Raw genomic sequence first — 24339 nt, 5'->3', positions numbered from 1 at the left:
GTGACGGAGAGAAAGAGACTTCACTGTCAGGTTCAAATTAATAATTTATTTGAACTTCACTCACAGGTCCAATATGCCACTATTGCCGGTTTTTATGGAAGTAACCTTGTGCAGTGTCCTGGACAAGGGGGAAAGAATCTCGTACAGGCCAGCTGTATCATTGGAAAAAGGCTCCCCACTTTTCTGCCCAAACCTTACAGTTTTTATTCCCTGATTTGATGGGTGGGGGCAGGATTATGCGTGAATGTTTATCTCTGGTGCCTTGATGGCTCCTTAGTCTGTAGGGCTAATTTAGTGATGCCTAGCACACAAAGTTACTGAACAGTGGTGGAATGGTACTCGGGGCGATTTGTTCGTTAAGGGATCACTCACAGCTCCATTCCGGTTTCAGTTGTACAGGCAACCCCGGGCTGAGCCGTTTCACAGCTCCCCCCAAGTCATCTCTGCATAGATAAGGATCTGTCAAGGTGAGACAAAGCTGAGTTGAATCACAACTCCCTGCATCTCGCCTTTGTGCCCTGAAACCGGTTTAGCTGGGTGATCCCATAGAGAGTCTTCATTGCCTGAGTGATGACTCTTTTCCTGGGTGGAAAAGGCGGGAGGGGAACAAAAATAAAACCAAAGACCATGCTTGAGGAGCTCTGATTTTGCTCCTGAGTACATGCAGGGTGGTGGGGAACACAGCAGGACAAGCATTCAACCTGGGCACAACTCTGCAAAATGTATTGCCACTGGTTCACACAGATGGAGAGCTGACAATTCAGCTTGGTAACCACCAGAGAACTGGTTCCTGATTCCTTCTGTTCTTTTCCCCTGTTCTCCAAGGGCAATGGACCCACCTGCAGTATTTAACCAGGAATAGATGCATGGATAGTCTCTTCTTAGAGATCACCTTCTTAGACTGACGCTGAAGACTCTGAGCAGGACAGTGGTGGTGACTGGGACCAGGAGCAGCTGTTCTATGGCTTGAACCCTTTTTCCAGCTTCTCCCAATCCTGTCTGCTCAGCCTGGTGACAGGCTTGCAGCAGCTCATGGAGAAGAGGGTTGGAAAGCAGGGATGTGCCTGACCCGACTGCTGGAAGGGGAGCAGGTGTATTCATGCTACAGCTCTGAGTACAGACACTGAAGTGAAATATTCAGGATCAAAATTCAAGGAAAACAAGCACATCTATCAGTAGCAGAGCCACTAAAATAATTTTTTTTCAAATTTATGTTATGCCTTTTACATCTTCCCATGACAGCAGCCACCTACAATGTTCCTAACTCCTCTCTTCGCATCTGTCTTCCTAATACACTAATCTCAGTACCTCTCACTTTTACCTCATATTTCCAGTTCCCCTTCACCAGTATGATCAACTCCCATTTCCCGTTTACTCCAACCTCCCAGTTTCCACCACTTCCCTGCTTCCAGATCCTTCCCTGGTTAGCTGGGCAATAGGCAATGTGGCAGATTTGGAGACGGCATATCAGCCAGGGAGTACTTGTTTGCTATTACATAGCAGAAGAACAAGCAGATAAATATGCTGCATTTGCACTACAGTCCTTCCCCTAGCAGGGCAACAAATTGCATGTTGCTGTTGATTCTCATTAAACATTTTAAGAATTTAAATCTCTCTGAGATCTTTATCCTTCTCACAAATACATTTGAAACTGGACATCACTGGGGAATGATGGACAGATGGTATAATCACATAAGCCTCCTTTCTCTGAGAAGCCACATTAAAAAAAACCAAAACCAAAACAAACCAGGCAAAAGTAGCAAAAATAATTATGCTCCTTTTCGGATATGGGATGGAGGCAGAAAGACTTGACAATTTGATAAAGATTATGCAGTGATCAGGGTCAGAAGCAATGTTTAGAGTCTCCCTTCAAAACGTTAAGAGTCTTTTGGATGGTGCTTACATGTCCTATGACGTACAGATACCACTGAGTCACTGGCTACCAACAACTGCAAAGGCTGTGGGTCTGCTGTGCCAGACCCCAACCTAGCTCAGGAGGAAAGCCGCTTCCTTCCTCACTTTCCATTCTCTCCTCCAGCTCACCAGTTTGGGGAACTTCGCCGTGGTTCAGATAAGCACGTCTGCAGGGGCAGCCGGGAGCATTTCAGAGAGGTATATATTAGATAAGTAGCCCACAGCCCTGTGTGGGATTCTGGGTTTTAGGACCACCCAAAACAGGTGCCAGAATAACAATTTATTGCGCATGCAGCATACATCCTCAACACTGCTGTCCAAATTTCTGTTTCTAAAAGGTACTTTCAGCGTTGCTGTGTGGAACAAAGGACCCCAGGTCACTGACACCCACCCCATTTTGATTGCTAGAAACATTATTGCTGTATTATGTAAGAAATCTCCTGGAAATTTGTTGCAGTCAATGGGAAATCAGTTAAGCCACTGCATCTAAATAATAAATCTCTCATGCTGTAGATAAAATCAGCGCTGGAGGCTGTTGCCTCACGTTAAGCAGCTGTGCGCAGCACTGCTCGGAGCTCTACGGAGAGCAGCAGCGGGTGCCACAGCGGGTGCTGGAAGGGAGCGCCGCAGGTCTGCGCCCCGCCGCCCCTCACCGGCTGCGGGGAAGGGCTGCAGCTCTGGCTCTGCCCACCGCTCGGACCGCGCCATGAGGAGAGATGCTGCGGCCCTGCTGACCCGTGGGGTGTGAGCCGCGGCCCCGCTGCCCGACGGGGCCGGTGGTGCGGACGCAGCGGCGGCCGGCGCCCCTCGGAGACGCCGCCTGGGGCGCGGCAGTGCCGGGGGCGGGCAGGCCCGCGGCCGAGCCGGTCCGGGCGGCCCCGGGGCGCGGCAGAGCGAAAGGGAAAGCCGGTGCCCGGGCGCCTTCCCTCTGCCCGAGCGGGGCGGGGCGGGGCGGGGGGACGGCCGCCGCCACCGCTTCCCGGTCGCCCGCGCCCGCTCCCCGCCCGCCTGCCCGCGCCAGGCACCATGAGCGGCTCCGGCCCGGAGGCGCCCCAGCCCAGCGACGCCGCGGAGGTCCGGCTGCAGGAGGCCGAGCAGGACTGGGCGGCCGCCAAGGCTTTCTACGACAACCTGGTTTCCAAGAGACCCCGGCCGGTGAGTGCGGGCGGGCGGGCCGGGGGTGGGGGTCCGGAGGCTGGGGGCTGAGGGCTGGGGGCTGCTGGCCGGCGCGGCGCTACCCTCCGCTCGCTCCGCAGCCCAAGCCCCAGCACGCCATCACGGTGGCCGTCTCCTCCCGAGCCCTCTTCGACCTGGTGGAGGAGCGGCGGATCTACGAAGAGCAAGGGGTGGAGAAGTACGTGGAGTACCAGCAGGACAACGAGAACGTCACCCTCAAACCCGGACCGGCTTTCTACTTCGTCAAGGTAGCCGGGCCGGGGCGAGCCGGGGCGGGCTGGGCCGCCGGGGGGGTGCGGCGGGGCAGGGAGGATGCGGCAAGGCCAAATTTCGGGAAGGGGAGGAGCCCGAAGCCTCCTCGAGCGGAGATAATCCTGCCCCGGGGAAACGTTCTGGGAGTTGTTCCCTCAGCGGCGAGCTCGCCTCGGCCCCCGAGCCCGGCATCACCTCCGCATCTCGCTGCGTCGCCATGGGCTTGCGGGCTCCCCTCCCCTCCCCTCCCCTCCCCTCCTCTCCTCTCCCCTCCCCTCCCCTTCCCTCCTCTCCTTTCCCCTCCCCTCCCCTTCCCTCCTCTCCTTTCCCCTCCCCTCCCCTTCCCTCCTCTCCTTTCCCCTTCCCTCCCCTCCTCTCCTCTCCCCTTCCCTCCTCTCCCCTCCCGCCGGCACTAATGCTAAACGCCTGCGGGAGATCACGTACTGCTCGCATCACCGGGAGCGGAGTTTCACCCCCAGCATCCCGCTTTGTATCCCCCGGCTCTCCGCTTCACATCTGAGGTGTGAGTAAGGAGCAACCTGCATTTTCTGCTGGACACAGGGCGCATGAAGCTCCTTTCCTTTTAAGACCATCAGTTAAGATAGGCCGCCAAATTGTTTTAAGTTTGGTGCAACCTCCTCCCTCCCAAAACACCCCAAAAAACCAAAACCAAAACATCTTAGTTCCTCATTCCATTTTTTTATGTCTCACTTACAATAGGGCTACTATGATTAAAGATAACGTTGATTCAATATTATTCGAATTACTTTATTCAGAAATGAACCTTTTTTTTCTTTTTTTTGGTGAGCTTTAATTTTTCCTTGCTTTCATTGTCACCCTGGAAATTGTTCTTGAGGACCAGCAAAAGAAATAGATCCCCTAATTGGGTATGAGGGTATAAGCAGAGGTGAAATGGAATATTTTGCTTTCATTGCATGAGATAAGAGAAATGGCCAAGGTAAACAGCCTCCAGCATGGAAAGCAAGTGAAATTACAAGGAAAAAAAAAAAAAAGAAAAAACCCCACTAAAAATATGTATGGTTTAGAGGAACACATGTTTTAGTGAGACTGACTTGAAAAAATGCCATCTACAGAGTTCTTTTTATGTCCATGGAGAATTGTTTGATAACGTCTACCGCAGCAGTCTTAGAAAATTTATTAAATCATAATTAGCAGTCATACTTGCTGGCAGTAGAGCTGTGGCAGAACACTTCCTTCAGGTTTTAAGAGTAGATTTCCATTGCTTCTGTTCTAGTCTCAGGAAGTTAAAAGATTTTCAGCATTCCTGATCACTTTTTGGAAATACATAGTGGAAAAATTATTTCTGTCAATACCCGTGCTGTTCTAAATATAGCAGATAGCTGTTAATAGCATTAATAGCACAAGCATAGTAAAGGTGTTTTTAACATAAAAGCATTGTCATAAAATAATTCACTTTGTTCCCCAGTGAGGCTTGGCTGACTAGTGAATTTACTGCAGCTTTTCCTATCTGTAGCAGCTAGAGATAGCAGCAGTGCTAGCACAGTCAGTTTTCAAGAGATTTGTTAGAGTTCAGTGTCAAATTCACTTTGAATATAAGCAAGATTTAACTGTTTAACTCCTCACACTTTGAAAATCAGAGCTGTTAGCTATGCCCAGCTAAATACGCCTTGACCTTTGTTTCCTTCCAGTATGCTATTTGCGTTTGAATTCTTTGTAGTTTTTAAGAGATTCGTAAATTGTTTAGTCACAGGAATCATTAGGCTAGAGAACTGTGGGTTTGTTGGGTGGTACTTTCTACTTGGAGACAAAGAAGGCAAAAAGAAATAATATATTTTTGTTTGGATTCCTTTATTGAAATCTTTAAGACACTAACTTAAAAGTATTGTATCTCATGCTTGTAGCACTTAAGAATCTTAATCACAGGACAGGATCTCCTTGGGCTGCAAAATGTACAGGCATTGGACAAGAAAATGGCATCCCCTCCTCCACTCCCCCTTATTCTCTAATACTCTAAGAAATTGGTAGTGCACTAGAGCATTACATAGAGTACGAAAAGAAAAAAGGTACAAAGGGGTTATGACCACATACTAAGATTTTTCCCTAGGCCCCTTACCAGGCTCTCACTTAGAGTGTTCCTAAGCATAGCCCCACGTGACGTAGCTGTGCTTTTTAAAGTGAGATTCCCAGAATTTAATTATGAAATCTATGTTTTAATTCTTAACAACTGGCCTGACTTTTCAAAGCTTCTTTAATGAAAATCAACCCATCTTGCGTTCATTTGATGATTAATTATTGTTGTAATCCCAAGGAATTCCATTCAAGGGCCAAGATCCCAAAGCAGAGGTCTGTGTATAAACCTAGAGCAAAAAGCAAGTCTTACTCCAAAGGGATAAGATTCTAAATAAGATGAGAGGACAGATGGAGACAGAGAGAGACAAGCAGATGAAAGGTCAAGGAAATAAGAATGCTGAACTGTGGATATAACATGTTGGCCCATTATCTTTAGAGAGATCTCAAATGAATCAAAATCTGTCTCATTCAGTACTGCCATTAGAAATCACCAAGGTAATCATGTTTGACAGGATATGATTTTGTACTCATTACTTAAGGACAGTCTTTGACACCTGACCACCTGAGCTGTGTCAGTAAATCTTTGCATAAGTATGTGGCCCAAATTCACATTTGTGCATGCAAAAAAAGTAGTTGCACGTATAAATTCCGTTACACCTTCTCCTTGATTTCACACGAACAATTTTCAAGTGGACAAGGAAGTCCAAGTTTCAAGTGGAGAAGAAAAAAAAAAAGATATTAAGCGGGATTGTGATAATGTTCAGCAATGCATTGATTTATTCTGGATAATCATGGTGTCCCAAGAAAAAGGATTTCCATGATAAAGTTAAAATCTGTAACTTAGCAAAATATACTTACTTGCTTCCCTTCAAATGAACCCCGTCAAATGGTTGCTGGGAGCAGCAGAGCAGAAAGGAATAAAACAAGTTCACCAAGTTAAAATGTCAGGTATTTCACATTCTCCTTCAGGACAGTCCTATCACTAAACCCATAGTGATTAAGAACTGAGGCACATCCCACTTGTCTATTGACTTCCACATTTTTGACCTGCAGGCACTGGAGCATGTCAATGCCCGGCTTCTTGAGCTGTACCCTGATGATGAAGAACGATTTGATATTGTTCTGATGACTAATAACCATGCCCAAGTGGGAGTGAGACTCATAAACAGCATCAATCACTATGGTAAGTAAAATAAATACTACCTTGTAGAACTGCCTGCTGTTACATAATGAAATGAATTAATTTTATTTTTCCTGTTCTGACCTTGGTAAAAGCAGCTTCTTTGATACTGACACCCATTCCTCAGAGGATGATACTTATTTCTGGGTGTCAGCATAAGTGACATAGCGTTAAACAGAATTTGGTCTAAAGCTCTAGATTTAACTTGTCAGGTGTGAATCTTAATTTCTGAGAAGAAGCCCTTAAACTTTTCATTGTTTGGTGTTTACAGCCCCTATACATATACCTTCACAGCAGTTTTTCTGCTGTCTTAGAGGGTTTTTTTTAAAAAAAATTCTCAAGGAGGAAGGGCTGATCAAATATTGTAGTCAGTTTAAGTTGTCTAACTTGTTGAAATTACAGTGAACATGTTTTTCTTTTTTAAGTTTACTGTCAGCTGTAGGCTAGTGTACCTTTTCACAAGTTCCTTTTACAGGTTTGTAGTGTCAAGGCAGAGTCACACCTTGCTGTGCTGTTCTTCGTATAGGCTTAACAATTGAACGTTTCTGTATGACGGGAGGAAAAAGCCCTATTGGTTACCTGACTGCGTATCTTACCAACTTGTACCTCTCAGCAGACTCTGAAAAAGTGCAAGAAGCTATAGAAGCAGGTTTGAATTTACTTTCTTTTGTCACCTCTCCGTTGAGCTTGTTAAAAAATTAATGTATTGTGTGTCTTTCACAGAAAGTAGTGCAGCTTCATCAAATGCAGAAAGTCACAACTTTGCATGGTGCAGACTTACCACTTATTTTTACTTAATCAGATAAAATGAGGTTATTTCTCTGTATTGTTCCTCTCTGACCCTTCAGCCTGCTGATAATGACAACTTAATCAGCCTCTACCTTTGTCACACCTTTCTTCTCCCATGCTACAAGAAATGAACTCCCATACACACCTACTCACCTCTCTTCAACTTCTGTTTGAATAGAGTCATCTCTTTAATAGGACTTACTTACAAAAACCAACTTCTGTTTTGTAAGGAGTTAAAAAATAACAAATAGTTTGATTCAGTGGTCTCATTGGAATTTTCTGCTTTGTCTCATTTGCAGCACACCTTGGGGACCATTTTTGTATATTCCTATATGGAAGTAGAAGGAAGCATGTCTAAGAAGTTATGTCAATGGGACAGCTTCCATACATATGTGTTACAGAACAGCCATTACAAATTAGCTTTAGTGATCGTTTCTGCTCACCGTATATAAAGGTCACCAAAAATAAGTTTTTGGAACTGAACTGCTGACAGTTTAATGAATGACTTTGCAGGACATGCTAACTGAGGTTCTCTGATGCACTTTCAGGCATCGCATCAGCTACGATGTTCACTGCCAACAAAGATGTTGCTTATTCGGATACACAGTTGAGGGTGGCATTTGACGGGGATGCGGTTCTCTTTTCCGATGAATCAGAACAGATTGTCAAAGAGCAAGGATTAGACAGATTTTTTGAACATGAACAGCTGAATGAAAATAAGCCTCTTGCACAGGTTTGTACTTCTTGAATCAGCGAGTTTTCAAAACATCTGTTAATTTTCATTGCTGCTGTATTTCTCCAATTTCCCCAGTGTGTATGTATTCTTCTTTGTGGAAGCTGATTGCCCTGTTTATTTCCTTTTCCAAGGACAATCTTTAAAATACATGTCTGACATAAAAGAGCCCACCACTGCAGTCCTTTCACTAGATCTCCCACTTTACTGAGAGAACTGCATATATAAGACAGTGACTTACAGTTGTATTTTAATTGTATCATTAGAAAAAGGAAAGGCTACTACTGATTTCCTTGATTATTTTTTTGATCAAATTGTGTAGGTAACGTTAATTTTAAACACTTGGATATTCTGGTTATTGAAACAGGCCAATATCTGTTCTTATTCCCAAGCAGAACTATGCCATTTGTCTGAAAATCGCAAATATTTTAACATTAGCTTAAACTGAAAGACCAATTCTGCTATTGTTAAAAATGGTATAAATTCAGAATAAAAGCTTGATTTATGAAACTACTGGACAGTGGAATATATTGGAATTTGACCCAAACTATCATTTACTTCTTTTAATTGGAGTGTAATTCTAATATTGTCATTAATCTGGAAAGAGTTCAGTGATGTCTATGTAATTAGGTCTCCTACTGGGTTTTGCACAGAAAAAAAAATTGCACGTCATGGTTCGTAATAAAAATGTTAAGTGTTTTTAAAGAACATTTTATTAAAGACTGTAGTTATAACTTTATATTGGAAGAGACCTTGTAGGCCTTAGTGAGAATCAGTTTCCTACTGATCATACCATGTAGAATTACGGTTTTAACTTTTTTCCAGTTTGTGGCTTCCTAGCGAGGGTGCAAACGCATTTGGACACATTACATAGAGACTTTGCTGAGTAGCATAGTATTAGGGAAGGAATCCTGTATGTAACTGGCAATCTGGAATAAAGCAGAAGAATGATTTTGGGATCTGTGGACCAATACTAAATATGCTTCTGGTGTTTCGTACTCAGGGTCCTTTGAAAGGTTTTCTGGAAGACCTAGGGAAACTCCAGAAGAAGTTCTATGCAAAAAATGAACGATTAAATTGTCCCATAAGGACCTTCCTGGTCACAGCCAGAAGTGCGGCAAGCTCTGGAGCCAGAGTGCTGAAGACTCTTCGTAGCTGGGGTCTGGAGATTGATGAGGCACTTTTCCTAGCCGGAGCTCCTAAAGGACCAATCCTGGTGAAAATCCGCCCTCACATTTTCTTTGATGACCAGATGTTTCACATTGAAGGAGCACAGAAATTAGGCACCATAGCTGCACATGTTCCCTATGGCATTGCTCAGAAATACCACAAATCTGCATGACTGGATGGCACCATTAACGATAAGGTTCTTAGCTCAGCCAGCCTCTAATATACCAATAGTTATGCCTGAAAACATCTACATTTGTATATTGTAAGCACTATGTTTAAAGATTTAACTTCTGGCTAGAACAGCCTTTAAAGGAAATATTTTTAATATAGGTAAGTTTTTAATAGAGTTATTTTAATAGCGTTCTTAAGCAGTTTAGGTTTTTTATCCGTCTGGATCTAACACTGTGTTTTTGATACTAGGAAAAGATTTGTCCTGTTTTTATAGCTTGAGACATATTTTGAAAGACAGAAAGAACAGTTATATATTCTCTAAAAAACTGTTGATGGGTTATTTATAACAAAAATCATGCTGTAGTGCTAGTCCTTGACAGTTATTTCTGAAATTACCAAAAGCACAGTTTACATATAAGTGTTTACCTGTTGGTGGTTTGCTTGTTAAATGTGTCTTCAGTAGGTTTGTTATCACAAGGTTTCAGCTTTCAGTGAAATGTTACCTTATTTGATCTTGTGTTTACAGGAACCCTTTATTTTTCTATATTGTTTTCCTGTTCTAATAAAGCTGGCTTTACAGAACATCATTGTCATTTTTCTCTGTAAAGGTTTTAGCATAATTTCCTATGCAGAGTTTATGTCTCTGTGTCTCTTGCCTCCATTGGTTATTTAGAACCAGAAGTGACCACTTTCAGCCAAATTTGAGAGAGAGCTAGAAGTGTCAAAGACATTTAAGTCCCAACAGATTTCATAGAGCTGGGGAGAAGTCAGAGATTCTGTGAGTATCTTGACTGGGACAAAGACTGAAGCTTTAGAGTGTACTTTTGTAACAGCAGAGAACCTACCCTAAATAACGCTGTTGATGGAACTCCTTGTTTCTTGACTAGATTCACTTAGGATTTACAGCTGTTCCGTGATCTGCATGAGCTCAGTTTGGCAACCTCAGATGAGTTTCCAGGGGACAGGTGCCTGTTGCAATATGAATTAATGTAAACTTACACCGTAGGTCTATTCTACCTCTTTTATGCTAAGTTCCTGTATCTCAATGTCATCCATGTATCTGAGTGCCTTCCAAATGACACAACTAACATCTGTCAGGTGGTGTTGTTCTCTTTCTCTCCCTAATGGAACAAGTGTCCTGTTTTATTTTTATTGCTGCTGTGTATTTATACTAGAAGAGACAAAACCGAAAGAATGTACTTTGCAGTGGGAGTAGAAGTTGGTGAAGGCTTGTGATGATCTGTGGTTCCTGGGGGAATTCACTCCAGAATCTCACATTAGCCTCTGAGAAAGTTTGGTCTCTTCTGTCCAGATGAACTGTCCTGTTATTGCAGAAAGCTTCATTGCATTAATTGTGGTTTCCTTCCCAGAAACATAGGCAATCTTTTAAATGTTCTGGGTCTAAGCCATAAAGTTCTTTGAAAACAAAGGCAAAAGCCTTGATCCTGGGTGAAACTTGAATAGAGACCATTAGAAAGGTTTTTATGTGTTCACACCAGCATGTGTTGTTGATGGGATGCACTGCAGAGTTCTGGTGTACTTGGAATTTCGTAAGCGCTAAAGGCTTTGTGCCCAAAATGTATCACATTTCCCTGTCCAGCCAGGAGGTGAGGAAGACATGAATAATTGAGGCCTGGTCATTGTCTGCCAGGATGGGATAGAGTTACCTCACCAAATGGAGATTATAAAAAAATGTTATTAGCAGATGTTTTTATGTGAGAGCTCAGAATCAGCAAGGAATCCAAAAATATTCCTTAGCTGTGGAATATAAACTGCATGTGTACCCTCACCACAAAAGCATGGCTGCAAATTTCAGGAACACCGGTCCTGCCTTGTTGAAGCAGAACATGATCAGCTATTTTTCATCCATGTGCTGTTAGAGCTATAGATGTTAGGTGCAGAAAAACATGAAGGATATATGCTGTGCAAATATTGCTGGCATTTGACTCTCATTGAACATAGCAATTCAGGCTTGATGCTGAAAAAGCTAATGGGATCCTTGATCCCTGTGGGACTCCGAAGGTGAGTGTCTCATGCCGGACAGGATAAACATGTAAATCAGGAATAAATTGGAAACCGAATCATCTGGTCTATTATGTTTACCTTTATTTCCAATCAATCATCCACCTACAGCAAAAATGAAACCTACTGGCCAGGATATAGTTAGGAGCTTCCAGTTCTTACATCTTTTTTGATCTGTACACACATAGTACTAGAGGACTACCTCTTGCAGTGTCATTCCTTACAGCACTAAGGCATGTGTCAAGAGAAACAAAGAATTCACATATTAAATTTACATAGTAGAATTTACATTCTTAATCATAGGGAGAAAAAGAAGACCTGGGGAACTACAGGCTAGTCAGTCTCACCTCTGTGTCTGACAAGATCGTGGAGCAGATCCTCCTGGAAACTGTGCTAAGGCACATGGAAAACAAGGAGGTGCTTGGTGACAGCCAACATGGCTTCACTAAGGGCAAATCATGCCTGACAAATTTGGTGGCCTTCTACAACAGGGTTACAGCGTTGGTGGATATGGGAAGAGCAACTGACATAATCTACCTGGACTTGTGCAAAGCATTTGACACTGTCCCGCATGTCATCCTTGTCTCTAAATTGGAGAGACATAGATTTGACAGATGGACCACTCAGTGTATAAGGGATTGGCTGGATGGTTGCACTCGAAGAGTTGCGGTCAGCGGTTTGATGTCCAATTGGAGACCAGTGATGAGTGGCTTTCCTCAGGGATCGATATTGGGACCAACGCTGTTTAACATCTTTGTCGGCGCCATGGACAGTGGGATCAAGGGCACCCTCAGCAAGTTTGCCAATGACATCAAGCTGTGTGGTGTGGTTGACACGCTGGAGGGAAGGGATGCCATCCAGAGGGCCCTTGACAGGCTTGAGAAGTGGGCCCGTGCGAACCTCATGAAGCTCAACAAGGCCAAGTACAAGGTCCTGCACGTGGGTTGGGCAATCCCAAGCACAAATACAGGCTGGGCGGAGAATGCATTGAGAAGGACTTGGAGGTGTTGGTTGACGAGAAGCTCAACATGAGCCAGCAGTGCACTCTTGCAGCCCAGAAAGCCAACTGTATCCTGGGCTGCATCAAAAGAAGCGTGACCCAGCAGGTCAAGGGAGGGTGGTTCTCCCCCTCTACTCTGCTCTCGTGAGACCCCACCTGGAGTACTGCGTCCAGCTCTGGGGCCCCCAACATAAGAAAGACATGGACCTGTTGGATCAAGTCCCGAGGAGGGCCATAAAAATGATCAGAGGGCTGTAGCACCTCTTCTATGAAGACAGGCTGAGAGAGTTGGTGTTGTTCAGTCTGGAGAAGAGAAGGCTCTGGGGAGACCTTATACCAACCTTCCAGTACCTGAAGGGGCCTACAAGAAAGCTGGAGAGGGACTTTTTACAAGGGCATGTAGTGATAGGACAAGGGGTAATGGCTTTAAACTGAAAGAGGGTAGATTTAGATTAGATATAAGGGAGAAATTCTTCACCCTGAGGGTGGTGAGGCACTGGAACAGGTTGCCCAGAGAAGTTGTGGATGCCTCATCCCTGGAAGTGTTCAAGGCCAGGTGGGATGGGGCTCTGAGCAACCTGGTCTAGTGAAAGGTGTCCCTGCCCATGGCAGGGGGGTTGGAACTAGGTGATATTTAAGGTCCCTTCCAACCCAAACCATTCTATGATTCTACGTTTGTTCAGATTATACACTGCCTTTTAATTGTCAGGCAACCATCCCAGGCTTGACGGCTGCTTCTCTGCATATCCAGCTGGCAGCATGTTGGGTGACCAGAGCCTTATTTGTTCATGCAAGTGCCTTCCAGACTAATCTGGATGTTTGGGAAGACTCGGCTTGCCAAGTAGTCTCTGCCCGTTACAGTTATTGTCTTCTGCTCCAAGGCACAGCTTGGCTAGTAGACCAAAATAATCATTTTGAAGAAAATCCTCTGAAATGGGATGGGAGCTGAGGGAAAGGTTTTTCTATTTTTGTAGACATAGACCAGAATTGTTTCTTAATAGCATTCCAGCCCACAAAACAAAACAAACAAAAAAAAAAACCAAACAAAACCCCTTGCTTTTCATGCTTACGAGGATACCACGAATATATGCCCTAGCACCTCACAACCCTAAGCCAGTCACAGTTACAACAACATATAACATTTTTCAATAGCGGAAATAGAGAAGAGTCCTGTGGTTCTGGACTGTCCAGTCTATCAGCCTGTTATCCTGTCCTGTCTATCAACACTGGGAGACAGACTCATGAAAAAGAAACTGTCATCCCAGCCAAAACCTGGAAGAGGATTAATGATAACAAATCTAATTCTGTGCGGAAACAGAACTTTGTCAGGCAAAGCCAGTCCTTGTTCCCATAGCTTCCTGGTTCATGCACCACATCACAATGAAGAGTCCAGGTAAGACAAACGGGAACGTCTCCTACTGCTACCAATCCCCATGGACAAAAGTGTTGGAAATAAGATCCTGAAGGTGACTTGACTATTTTTTATTTTATTTTTTACAGGAGAACATATCCTCAGAGCATGTTGGATACCTCCCACCAGCTACCAAGACATAATAAACCCATGTTCCCCAGTTCCTTCACACCTCCAAGACATCCTTTCACCTTCCAGGCTAGCATGTCATGCATAGTGAAACAACCCTCTGGAGGAAACAAAACATGTCAGATGAAGATTTGGAGATGATCATCATCACATCTCTTCCAACATGTGTCCTCCTGTGTTCCTGGACTGTGATCTGTTCTAAGGACATGGGAATCAGAGGGCTTCTACATCCTGAGGAGGATCCTCAGGTACCCCTCTTGGGCTCTTCTGACAGATCCTGTAACCTGCGCTGGCATGCAGTATTGCTAAACAGAACACACCTGTCTCTCTGAGTGCAACAGATGGGTAGAGAAAGCAGTAAAGCAGGTCAATGTCTTAGGAGAAAAAATGACTTTCAGTTACCCTGCTCAGTAGTATCTGGGACCAACAACATCTGAATGCATTTGTCATCCCTGCCTAGATGAGCAGTTTCTGATCACTGTCACCCATGAGCTCCTTTGCATAGTGCTCCTTGCACTCAAGGCTGGATTGACCACCGATGAACCCTGGCAGGATCCTTGAGGCAGTGCCCTCTCCAACACATTGATAGTCTTCTGAAGTAGTAGGTATATGAGAGATGACTGCTAGAGTCCCCACTGCCAGATGCTGAATAGCAGATTCTTTACTTCCCACCAGGAGGATTTCTTACAGGATGAATCTGTTCCTCTAACAGGGCATTTCCTGGTTCTCTTATTCTGACATCTCGTTGGCAACTACTGTCCCTTTCTCATGGTCCCTGGCTGCAAGGTCATTAGGCAGCAGAAGTGTGCATGGCTCCAGCACCTCCCAAAGATATGATTTACTATGAACAGAGCATATGGAAGAACATCTCAAACTGGTTATGGCTTTTACATCAGGTTAAGGATGCCAAAAGCCATCTCTGTCACAAGCAGATGCAATGGTTAAAATACCCTTTAGTGTAGCCATGAGTCCCACAACAGAGTGAAGAGCCAAGAAGGGAGAGAGAAAGTTTTTTCTGTGGTGAAGACAAGGACAGAAGAGGTCTCTCAGTGAATCCAATGTGCTTAGATGTGGTACCTATACAGCCCTTAAACTGCCTGAGAAGTGTGACAGACAGTCAGAGGAGACACGGTAAGGATACTTCCAGAAAAATCTGATACATTTCTTCAGCTATAACATGAGCTGAAGTCAGCCTCAGAACAGACTGGAGCAATGTGAACAGACTGTGGGTAGCATCGACATGTGACCGTTAAGGGGAGGTTACTATTTCAAAGGGTTATCACATCCAGACCAGCCATGAGAAACCTGACGAAATGTTCATGGGTTTCCTCTTGGGTTTCTTACTCATTTCCCCAAATGTGCTGCGTCTTGACTCAAGACAGACACGTTCATTATCAGCCGAGCTTGTTTCTGGTCTCCCCAACAGACTGTTGTCTTCCTGGATTCTACTCACCTGCATGCTGGCCCCTAGTCCTGATCCCAAACTTCTCTTAATCCATGTTGTTCTATGCCCATTGTCCCTATCGTATTCCTAAATCTGCAGTGAACTCTATTACTGCCTTTTTTTTTCTTGTCAAACACCTTTTTTTAACTTACATTGCTCTTGATCAAAATTCAGTTGCCTTTTAATTATCTCTCCGTACTTTTCTACTAGCAACTGTCCCAGGGCTAGGATGAAAAGGATTTTGAGTCAGTGAAACTCAGTGGCCACTCCTGACTCCCTGAATGGGTTCATTTTGCCTTGGGTGGGTTCATCAAGGTCTGTGATTAGTAAAGGCGGGGTCTGGACACATGACATGAAGATAATGGCTGAAAACAGGTTTTGGGTTAAGGATACAAAACTAAGTTGTCAGGTCTAAGGGACCCAATGGTCTGGATGCCAGCAACTGGAGAGGTCCAGTCTGGGTGCCAGCTATTGGACAAACTAGCTATTTGAGGGACCCACATTATTTGCATATGTGAATGACTAGCACACGTCAAACTGGACAACAGGAAGAGACCAGCATCTGGCAAAAGCCAGCATCAGAGCTGGTGCCTGGGTCTCTGGGTATAGATATTGGACGGACTTAGGGTGCATGCTAATACTTAAGAGACCATATTTAAGACATATTTAAGAATGTGAGTGTGTTTGTGAGGTGAGTGAGTGGACGTATGCATATGTTCTGCAAGCAGCCTCCCTTCTACCAGACTGGGATGGGACTGACTCCGTTGGTCCTGAAGTCCACTAATTTTGGTTACCTCAAACAGGCTACCTCTGAGCTAATATTACTCAGCTGAAGTTGTTCCTAGAAGCAAGTGTTCAGCAGTTCTGACTGTCAGCTCACTGGTACGTTTAGACTCTAGAGTAGCTATCAGAGCAGCCACCACCATAATGACTTTTGTAACACTCCCCCAGCGCATCACTTCTGCTTACAACATGCAGGCAGGCTATCAAGACATACTTGGCTATGTACTAACAACTATGCTATGCTCAAACACACAGTCCAACTTGACCCAGAGCCACAGAACCTGCTGAAATACCTGAGAAAGAAATCTGTTCTTGAAGGCACCATGAGGGTTGGTCTCAGCATGCCATTCTGACATACTGTCTCACTCCACTTATACCCTAAACTTTCCCAGAACATTTCATCGGCACAAAGGCCAGCTGGCATGGAAAAGTCCACGTACATGCTAACTCTCCAGAACACGATGGCTGCTTCCAAACTGCCTAGTGGGAGCTCACAAGCTGTGGGAGAGTGCTAACCAGCCCCCAGCCTTGGGCCAAAGCTCTGCCACAGGCTGCTGCTGCAGTGTAACAGCAGAGATGTTGCATTCCTCTGCTGGGAGCCTTCCCTGGCACCATTGCATCCATTGCTCCAGCCTCTGCATCTCAAGCTGGAGACCCAAGGCAGGCAGAGTTGAACGTGGCTTTTGCAGAAGCATTTGATCTGCCATGAGACTCAAAGACTGGTAATGAAATATTACAGTGCCCTTAATGTCTGTTTTCCCTGTGATGGAGTGACGTCTGTGAAACTGATGTTAATACATTTTGGTCAAATCTCTGCTAGCAAACTAAATGCTACCAGGAAACGCTCTTGGTCCCTAGCACTCGATCACCTCTATGTCACTAAATTGTTATCATTGTCTTCTAATTTTAAAATTGTTATCATTGTCTTCTAATTTTAAAATTGTTAGAACAGTCCCTGGTCCGGTTTTGGCCCAGGCCAGCTGGCTCTCTCCCAGACGACACCCATCCATGTTTCAGGACAAAAGCCAAGAACCAGCTTGGATGTGTTGGGGTTTAAGAGGCTGTTCTGCGCCAGCTCGCTTCAGCACCAAACAGCAGCCCCCAGGACATTTAATTTACTAGCGTGGACATTGCTGTTAGCGAAAGGGCCTTCGGACAGGCGGAGGGACGTGCTGCTGCTGGGACATCCTGCCGCGTCTTGGTTTTGAGCCAGGGAAGGAAGCAGCAGCCGTGCAGAGGTAACTCTGACCACGACCCGCAGTTTGCTTCGGGTTGCCCTCGGGACCAGGCTGGGCCCGGGAAGGCCGCCAGGTTGCCGGTGGACGTTCCCATTAGACCGCACGCTCATTAAGCACCTCTCGGGGACGGCCCCCCGGGCGCCTCTGGCGCTGGGACCACGCCTCCTCCGCGCGGCGGGGGACTACAATCCCCACAATGCCCAGCGGCGCGCCTGGCCAATCCTAACGCACCCCCGGCGCCGGCCGGCCGCCGAGCGGCGAGGCGGGGGCGGCCACTTCGGGCGGAGCGCCGCTCGGCCCTGCAGGATGGCTGCGGCGGCGACGGCGCTGGCGCTGGGCGGTGGGCTCCTCCTGGCCGCCTGGCGCTGGCTGCGGGGCGCGGCCCGGGCCGCGGCCGGGGCCTCCATGCGGGGCAAGACGGTGATCATCACGGGGGCCAACAGCGGGCTGGGCCGGGCGGCGGCGGCCGAGCTGCTGCGGATGCGGGCCCGCGTCATCATGGGCTGCCGCGACCGGGCGCGGGCCGAGCGGGCGGCCCGCGAGATCCGGGCCGAGCTGGGCGAGGGGGCGGAGGCCGAGGGCGGCGGCGAGCTGGTGGTCCGCGAGCTGGACCTGGCCTCGCTCCGCTCCGTCCGCGCCTTCTGCCACCGCGTCCTCCAGGTACGGCTGCGGGGCGCGGGGCTCGGCCCGCCGGGGCCCATCGGGCCTGCCGGCTCCCGCAGGGGATACCGACAGGTACAGGGCGGCATTAGCCCGCCGCGGAGGCCCCGGGCTGGCCGGGAGAGGACACGGGATGCGTGGGCTGGATGCTCACACGCGGTGGTGGCGGCGGCGTCCTCGGGGCTCCGTGTTCACAGGGCCTCTTCCTCCTGCTGGCAGTCCGGTTTGGGGCTACGGCACGTTGCAGAGTTCACCGCAGGGTTTGGAAGGAGGGTGTAAGTAAATTGGCCGTGAATTAGCACCTGGACGCGTAAAGTTCATACTAGTTTGGGCTATTTTAGTCCAAACTATTGTAGTCCTTTTCCGTTCTGAAAAGGAAGCACTTGTTTTTGTATGAGATAATTGATTTGTCTTCCTTTCTCTCTTAATTAACCTGCCTTTGTTGCTTTAAATTAGTGTTACAGCTCAGCTTTGTCTCCAGAGAAATAAAAGTTCGCATGAGTGCACTGCTCACAGGTCCAACCACCCTTCTGCCTCCTCCCCAGACTGGCCCCGCGGGCATTTCAAATCTCTTGGCCAGTGCTCGCTGAGTTCAGTAGACAGATATTTTTGAATATATAAAGTTTCTGCAGATTTTGTGAAAGCCCGAGTTTGAGGGGAACAGGGACATCCAGTTGATTGTCCTGACAGAAATGCTGCTAGATGAGTTCGGCAGTGTTATTAAGAGACCAAAGAGCAGAGGGAGGCACCATTGGAGGTGTTATTCCATTCCCATGAAAAGCATCAGTTGGGACGCTCATCTCGCCACATTTAGCTACTCAAGCCATGAGACACAAAGTCATGGGAAGCCAGGCTTGCTAAGTTCTGCTGCTGCTCAGAGAACTGCTTCTCAAGTACTTGAAAGATGCTCAGATACTGTTGTGAGAAGAAGAACAACATAGACTTTATTGCATTAATTTTCAAATAGCTTTTCTAAAACTTAAATGTCTGGAAAAAGTCAAGTTTTAAGTTCTCTAGTGGGGCTCTTTGTACTCATATACATTCATACATATGAATCCAGTGATAAGGTCTAATCTTGCTTCAGTGTTCTGGGAAAATATGCATATAGAAAGGGTATAAAACATGCATAATAAACACAAAAAACCCGTCATACTCTCTAACTTCTAAGAATTATGTCTTTTATAGTACAAAATACCAAAAAATGTGAATTTGTCAGTATCTCTTTATTGGTAAAGCCAGTACAAGTGACTTGGCGTGAGAAATAGGTGAAGAAGAAGAGAGCACCTGTATTTGCAGAGTGCCGCTGACACCTGTGTTTTAGCTTTCATTGTCAAAATAATTCCAAAAGCAGCAGCTGAATGGCAAGGGATGTGAGTTCAAGAAATACTTGCAAGAGCTGTTCCACCCAAGTTCTGTTATTTATCTTCTCTAACCTGTGACTCCTTTTTGGAGTTGTTTATTTGGGGTTTTGTGGGGTTTGTTTGGGGGTTTTTGTGTTTTTTTTGTTTGCAATGAAGAAGACTTAAATATTGGCAGGATCGGGAAACAATGCACTCTCACTGCCTAACTTAATTTGTGGGAGCTTTCCTCTGCACAGCTGCGATTACATCTTTCACTCCTTAGTCTCACGGCAAAAAATAAAAGACTTTGAGATGTTGTAGAGTTCCACGGAAAAATGGAGAAAATGGAAGTGAGCTCAGAAGCTACAAGGAATAGTGTTGCCCATCAAAGCAATGTTCTGTGCACTCTGTGGCACTTGGTCATAGTAGCTGCCTGCTTGGCATTGGTCACGTTACTCTAGATTATTAAATGTAGGAGTCTCAGAAAATAGTACACGTGGAGTTCTTGCTTCTTGAAGTGTTAAGTCTTGCAAAATAAATCCTCCAGTTAGATGCTACAGAAAGTTTCTAAAGCAATGTTTTTCTCAAAGAAGAATCACTTCAGTGAGCAGATCTACAGTCAGTATTTCTTCAGTCCTGTCCTGGTTTAGTGATAGTAACCGTTATGTCCCTTTGGGTGAAGAGGAGAAGCGAGTTTGATGCTCTTTGGATCATGCCTCAGGGACCCAATTATATGAAACACTGAGCAACCTCAGGTCCTGCGGAAGTCAGCCTGAGGTTGAAGTACTTGATGTTTTGTGTGATTGGATGCCAGCATCATTAACTGAATGCCAAGTGCAGATTTGGGTTTTGCTCTCTTTGTATCTTTGCTGCTAATGGCAGTCAAATAAAAGGCAAATGGTACAAAATTAATTTTGAGGTTCTCTATTTTTATCATCAGAATGACCCAAAATGATCTCAGCTTGCCTTCCTGTCCCTGCACTGGGTTTAAAGAATTAGCAGCAAAGAAGACTCATGCTGCTCTTTCTATAAAGTGAATAGTTTTCATGCAAGCATTGTCAGCGGTGGGTGAAAGTGTTGAATTCAGAACTTACTTAGGCAGCTTACTTTAATCTGTATTTTTTTTAAAAAGTTACTGTTTTGGGTAAATTTGAGAGCTCTTAATTTTTGAGTGAATGCTGGAGCATGAGGTGCATGATGTATTATACATGTATTTAAATTATCCATACCACCCTCTTTGTTAATTGCTTATGTTTCCTGATTCTGTAGAGCGTAACATACCTCCTTGAGTCTTTGTTTTCTACCGACCTGAACCAGAATAGTGATCCAACAAATAGGATGTGCTGAGCATGTCCTAAATGTTTCAAGCCTCAATCCCATAAACACACCTTAGTTCTTGAGTAGGCCTATTAGACTGCGATTGTTGTATGAAACCTGCTTAGTTTAGGATCATGAATGTTACTTTTCTGTGATGAGTTCTGCTCCATAGTTCTCTACCAAGCAGCACAATGACGTGCAGTGATTTTAAAATAAGGCAGTGTTTAAAATTGTGAGGACATTGTTTTGCGGAGATTTTCATGACATCACCCCAGTGAGATGACGGGTCTACAATGTAACGGTTTCTCTTCAACCCTGACATTAGTTCTTTGGGCTAACACTTTTTGTTCCATATTTGCACGTCTTTTGCACAGTAGACCCGTTGCCTATGGCTGAGGTTTGCCATAAATTAACGTGTGCTTTTGCAGTGCAATAAACAGGTTACTTTTTAGAGGTAAACAAAATCCATCACACAGGTAAACTGTCACTGAACTGCTATAGAAAAAGCTGCTCCTGGAGAAGCAGCTGATTGTGTTCTCTGCCTGTATTAAAAGTAGAATCAGACCTACTCTCGTGTACCTGCATCCTGCTGGGGTCAAGTACTCAGTTTAGTGGTAGTTCAACTTACGGGTGTTTTTCAGCAATGCTTGAAGACAGTATCAGGAAGTTACAATTCAGAAAACTAGAAATGAAACTATTTCTTTCTAACAATGGCCAATGAGAAATATTAAGCATAATAGCATGTTTTGTATGACAATTATAAAACTGAATGATTTTTTTCTTTCCTATTAAAGGAAGAGCCAAGGCTGGATGTTCTGATAAATAACGCAGGGATATTCCAGTGTCCATACATGAAGACAGAGGATGGCTTTGAGATGCAATTTGGTGTAAACCACTTGGGTCACTTCTTGCTCACCAACCTTCTTCTGGGCCTCCTCAAAAATTCTGCTCCGAGCAGGATTGTGGTAGTATCCTCAAAGCTTTACAAATATGGAGAGATCAACTTTGAAGATTTGAACAGTGAAATAAGTTACAATAAAAGCTTTTGTTACAGTCGGAGTAAACTGGCTAACATATTATTTGCGAGGGAGCTAGCCCGTCGGTTAGAAGGGACAGGAGTCACCGTCAATTCACTTCATCCTGGGATTGTCAGAACAAATCTAGGCAGATATGTGAATATTCCTTTGCTGGCAAAACCTCTATTCAACTTGGTGTCATGGGCTTTCTTCAAAACACCTTTGGAAGGAGCCCAGACTTCTATTTATTTGGCCTCTTCTCCTGATGTCGAAGGCGTGTCGGGAAAATACTTTGGGGACTGCAAAGAGGAGGAACTCCTGCCCAAAGCCATGGATGACTTGGTTGCGAGGAAGTTGTGGGATATCAGTGAAGTGATGGTTGGTTTATTGAAGTAAGTGCCAGGGGGTATCTGCTAAAAGAGTGCAGATAACTATGCAATACATATTTGCAACAGTGTAATTCTCACTTTAAATGCTGTGGGAATACAGATTACTTTGCTCAATAAGTATTAGAGGAGTGTTTTATGCTGGAACTCTGTTTTGAAATAAAGGACAATCTTTATTAAGTAGACACAGGCATTCAAAAGAAGTCTGAAATAGAGTTTGAGGCTGTGAATATAATTTCTGGTTGAATCTGCTTGGAAACTCATGTTTTACAAATAAAAATTAAACAAAAACTGTGTTTTGCAATACATGTGCATATTTGTCATGTTCCACTACTTGTACTTGGGCTGGACAATGCAGGGTACTGATGGTGGAACACTCCTCCTGTAAAAAGGTTTTGGAAATAGATCATAATAATAATAGGATTGTTCTTTTTTTTGAGACATCACAACGAAAAATGAAATAAACAGTTTTACTGGTATCTTACACTGTAATCATTTAGGTGTCTGAGTGCTGTTCAAAGACTTGTCAGCCCCACATTTCAGTGAACAAAACTGTTGAGCCATGTACAGTTCAGCTGTGAAGCACAGAGTCAATGTCTTTTAGTGATGTTGCTGCTATTCAATGAGTATATACTCTTGGTTGTGCAAGCTGTATTTTTATTTTCATGTGTGCTGAACTTGCTGTTTCTTGATCTGCAGACATCTTGGGTTTCATTAAAAATGTAGTTGACAGATGTATTATGGTCTTGATAGGGCTTTGTGTGTGACGAATCGTGTGCATACGAAGTTCACAAGACCTCACACAGATTAGATTGAAGAGAATATGCTTTTCAGTGTGTGTTTGGCTTGACTGATGGCACTTCAACTCAGTAATGAGACTAGATAAGTCTGTCTCACACAGCTTACTGATTATAATAAAAATCTTTTAAAAAAAGACTTAGCATTCATTCTTTCACTGTGGAAGACGTATCAGAAACCCACAGTCTTTACACAGTAGCCTTGTTTCAAAGCAGAAGATTCACCTGTATTGGTTTAGGGAGCCTGTCATGTAAGGTTGCTGGAGATAAAATGGGCTCCAAATAAATACATGGGTATAACATGAAGCTGTACTGTTTTATTCTTTTTTAATTCATACAACTTACAGGTTCATACCGACATTTATGACTACTTGGTTTTTTCTACATTAATAAAATGTTCTAGCAGTTAAGATACATAGAATAAATATGAAGGAATGATTTAGAGTGATCTCTCTTAATAATTATTACTCAAGGAGAGGAGTATCAATAATAAATTATGTATTCAGTAGATCCTTTTTACCTACTTATAAATCCATATTAGTTCTGGACTTCAGGTAGCAGCCAACCAAATTTTTGAGATTCTTTCTTTGGTTGTTTACTCAGACTCAGCATATTTTAACTTTTGCACACTGGAGTGGACCTGATCTATCTTTACCCTTCACCAGTGAGACTCTACTCTGGGCGAGTGACTTGGGTGGGGGCAGAAGGTGGCATTCCAGAAAATCACAAGGCGAGCCACGGAATGGAGCAGGTTTTTAAAATCTTGTTAACATGTTGAGCTTTGCACTGCTTGCTGTAAGGCAAGGTGTAGAGATGGGTGTGTTGTCAAAGTATACTCTGAGCATTGAACAAAGTTCTCTAAGTAATGCCTGAGGGAGTTGTGTAACATGCTTAGAGAAGATTCTGCTTTGATCTTCGGTGTTGCATTTCAGATTTTCATTCTGAATACTTGTAAATAGCTGCATGAAGCACCTTTAAACAGCTAGCTAAAGAATTAAAAGTTTATTAATATGAACTTGTCTGTAAAGAGATACAGAGAAGCTGAGCCAAACTCGGGTTTGTGTTTTCAATACTACTGTAGCAATACTGAAGGAATGCTACCGTATTGTTTCACTGCTGAAACACGTGCATACCTCTTGCAAAGAAATCCTTGGATGCAAGGGTGGAAAATGGAGAAGATGGCTAGTCTGAAAATACTGTAGTAAAGAACTGCACTGAAACTGTCTGAAGAGCAGAGGTGGATTTGTACTGAAGTAGGAGATGCGGAATAAGATGTACCAGTCGTGTAATATGGCTGTGTGACATGTAATGCTTCATACATCTACCAGGTGCTTGTTTTCATTTTCTTTTGAAACATAG

General features: G+C 44.6%; 2 protein-coding genes across 2 annotated transcripts; both read left to right on the top strand.

Moving 5' to 3' along the window:
* The first annotated feature begins 2925 nt into the window (after positions 1-2925).
* Positions 2926-9948, top strand: NT5C1B (5'-nucleotidase, cytosolic IB). Its single transcript, XM_059832574.1, has 6 exons — positions 2926-3069; positions 3171-3338; positions 6448-6577; positions 7101-7223; positions 7912-8096; positions 9100-9948. The coding sequence occupies exons 1-6, from the start codon at positions 2941-2943 to the stop codon at positions 9436-9438; spliced, it is 1074 nt and encodes a 357-aa protein (XP_059688557.1). The 5' UTR covers positions 2926-2940; the 3' UTR covers positions 9439-9948.
* Positions 9949-17660: 7712 nt separating this feature from the next.
* On the top strand, positions 17661-22942 carry RDH14 (retinol dehydrogenase 14). The gene is given in 3 exon segments (XM_059832569.1): positions 17661-17735; positions 17738-18124; positions 21576-22942. Coding segments are annotated over 3 exon segments (1080 nt in total). The 3' UTR covers positions 22194-22942.
* The last annotated feature ends 1397 nt before the right edge of the window (positions 22943-24339 follow it).

This window comes from Gavia stellata, chromosome 2 (genome assembly GCF_030936135.1).
Source record: "Gavia stellata isolate bGavSte3 chromosome 2, bGavSte3.hap2, whole genome shotgun sequence".
In the NCBI taxonomy this organism is placed as follows: domain Eukaryota; kingdom Metazoa; phylum Chordata; class Aves; order Gaviiformes; family Gaviidae; genus Gavia; species Gavia stellata.
The sequence above is the reverse complement of the archived record's forward strand: the minus strand, read 5'-3'. Positions and strand labels throughout refer to the sequence as shown.

Excerpts from the sequence above, each read along its gene's own strand:
- NT5C1B (XM_059832574.1), top strand. The coding sequence starts at position 2,941 with ATGAGCGGCTCCGGCCCGGAGGCGCCCCAGCCCAGCGACGCCGCGGAG. Across the intron at positions 3,070-3,170 it reads TTTCCAAGAGACCCCGGCCG|CCCAAGCCCCAGCACGCCAT; the intron begins GTGAGTGCGGGC and ends CTCGCTCCGCAG. Across the intron at positions 6,578-7,100 it reads AAACAGCATCAATCACTATG|GCTTAACAATTGAACGTTTC; the intron begins GTAAGTAAAATA and ends TTCTTCGTATAG.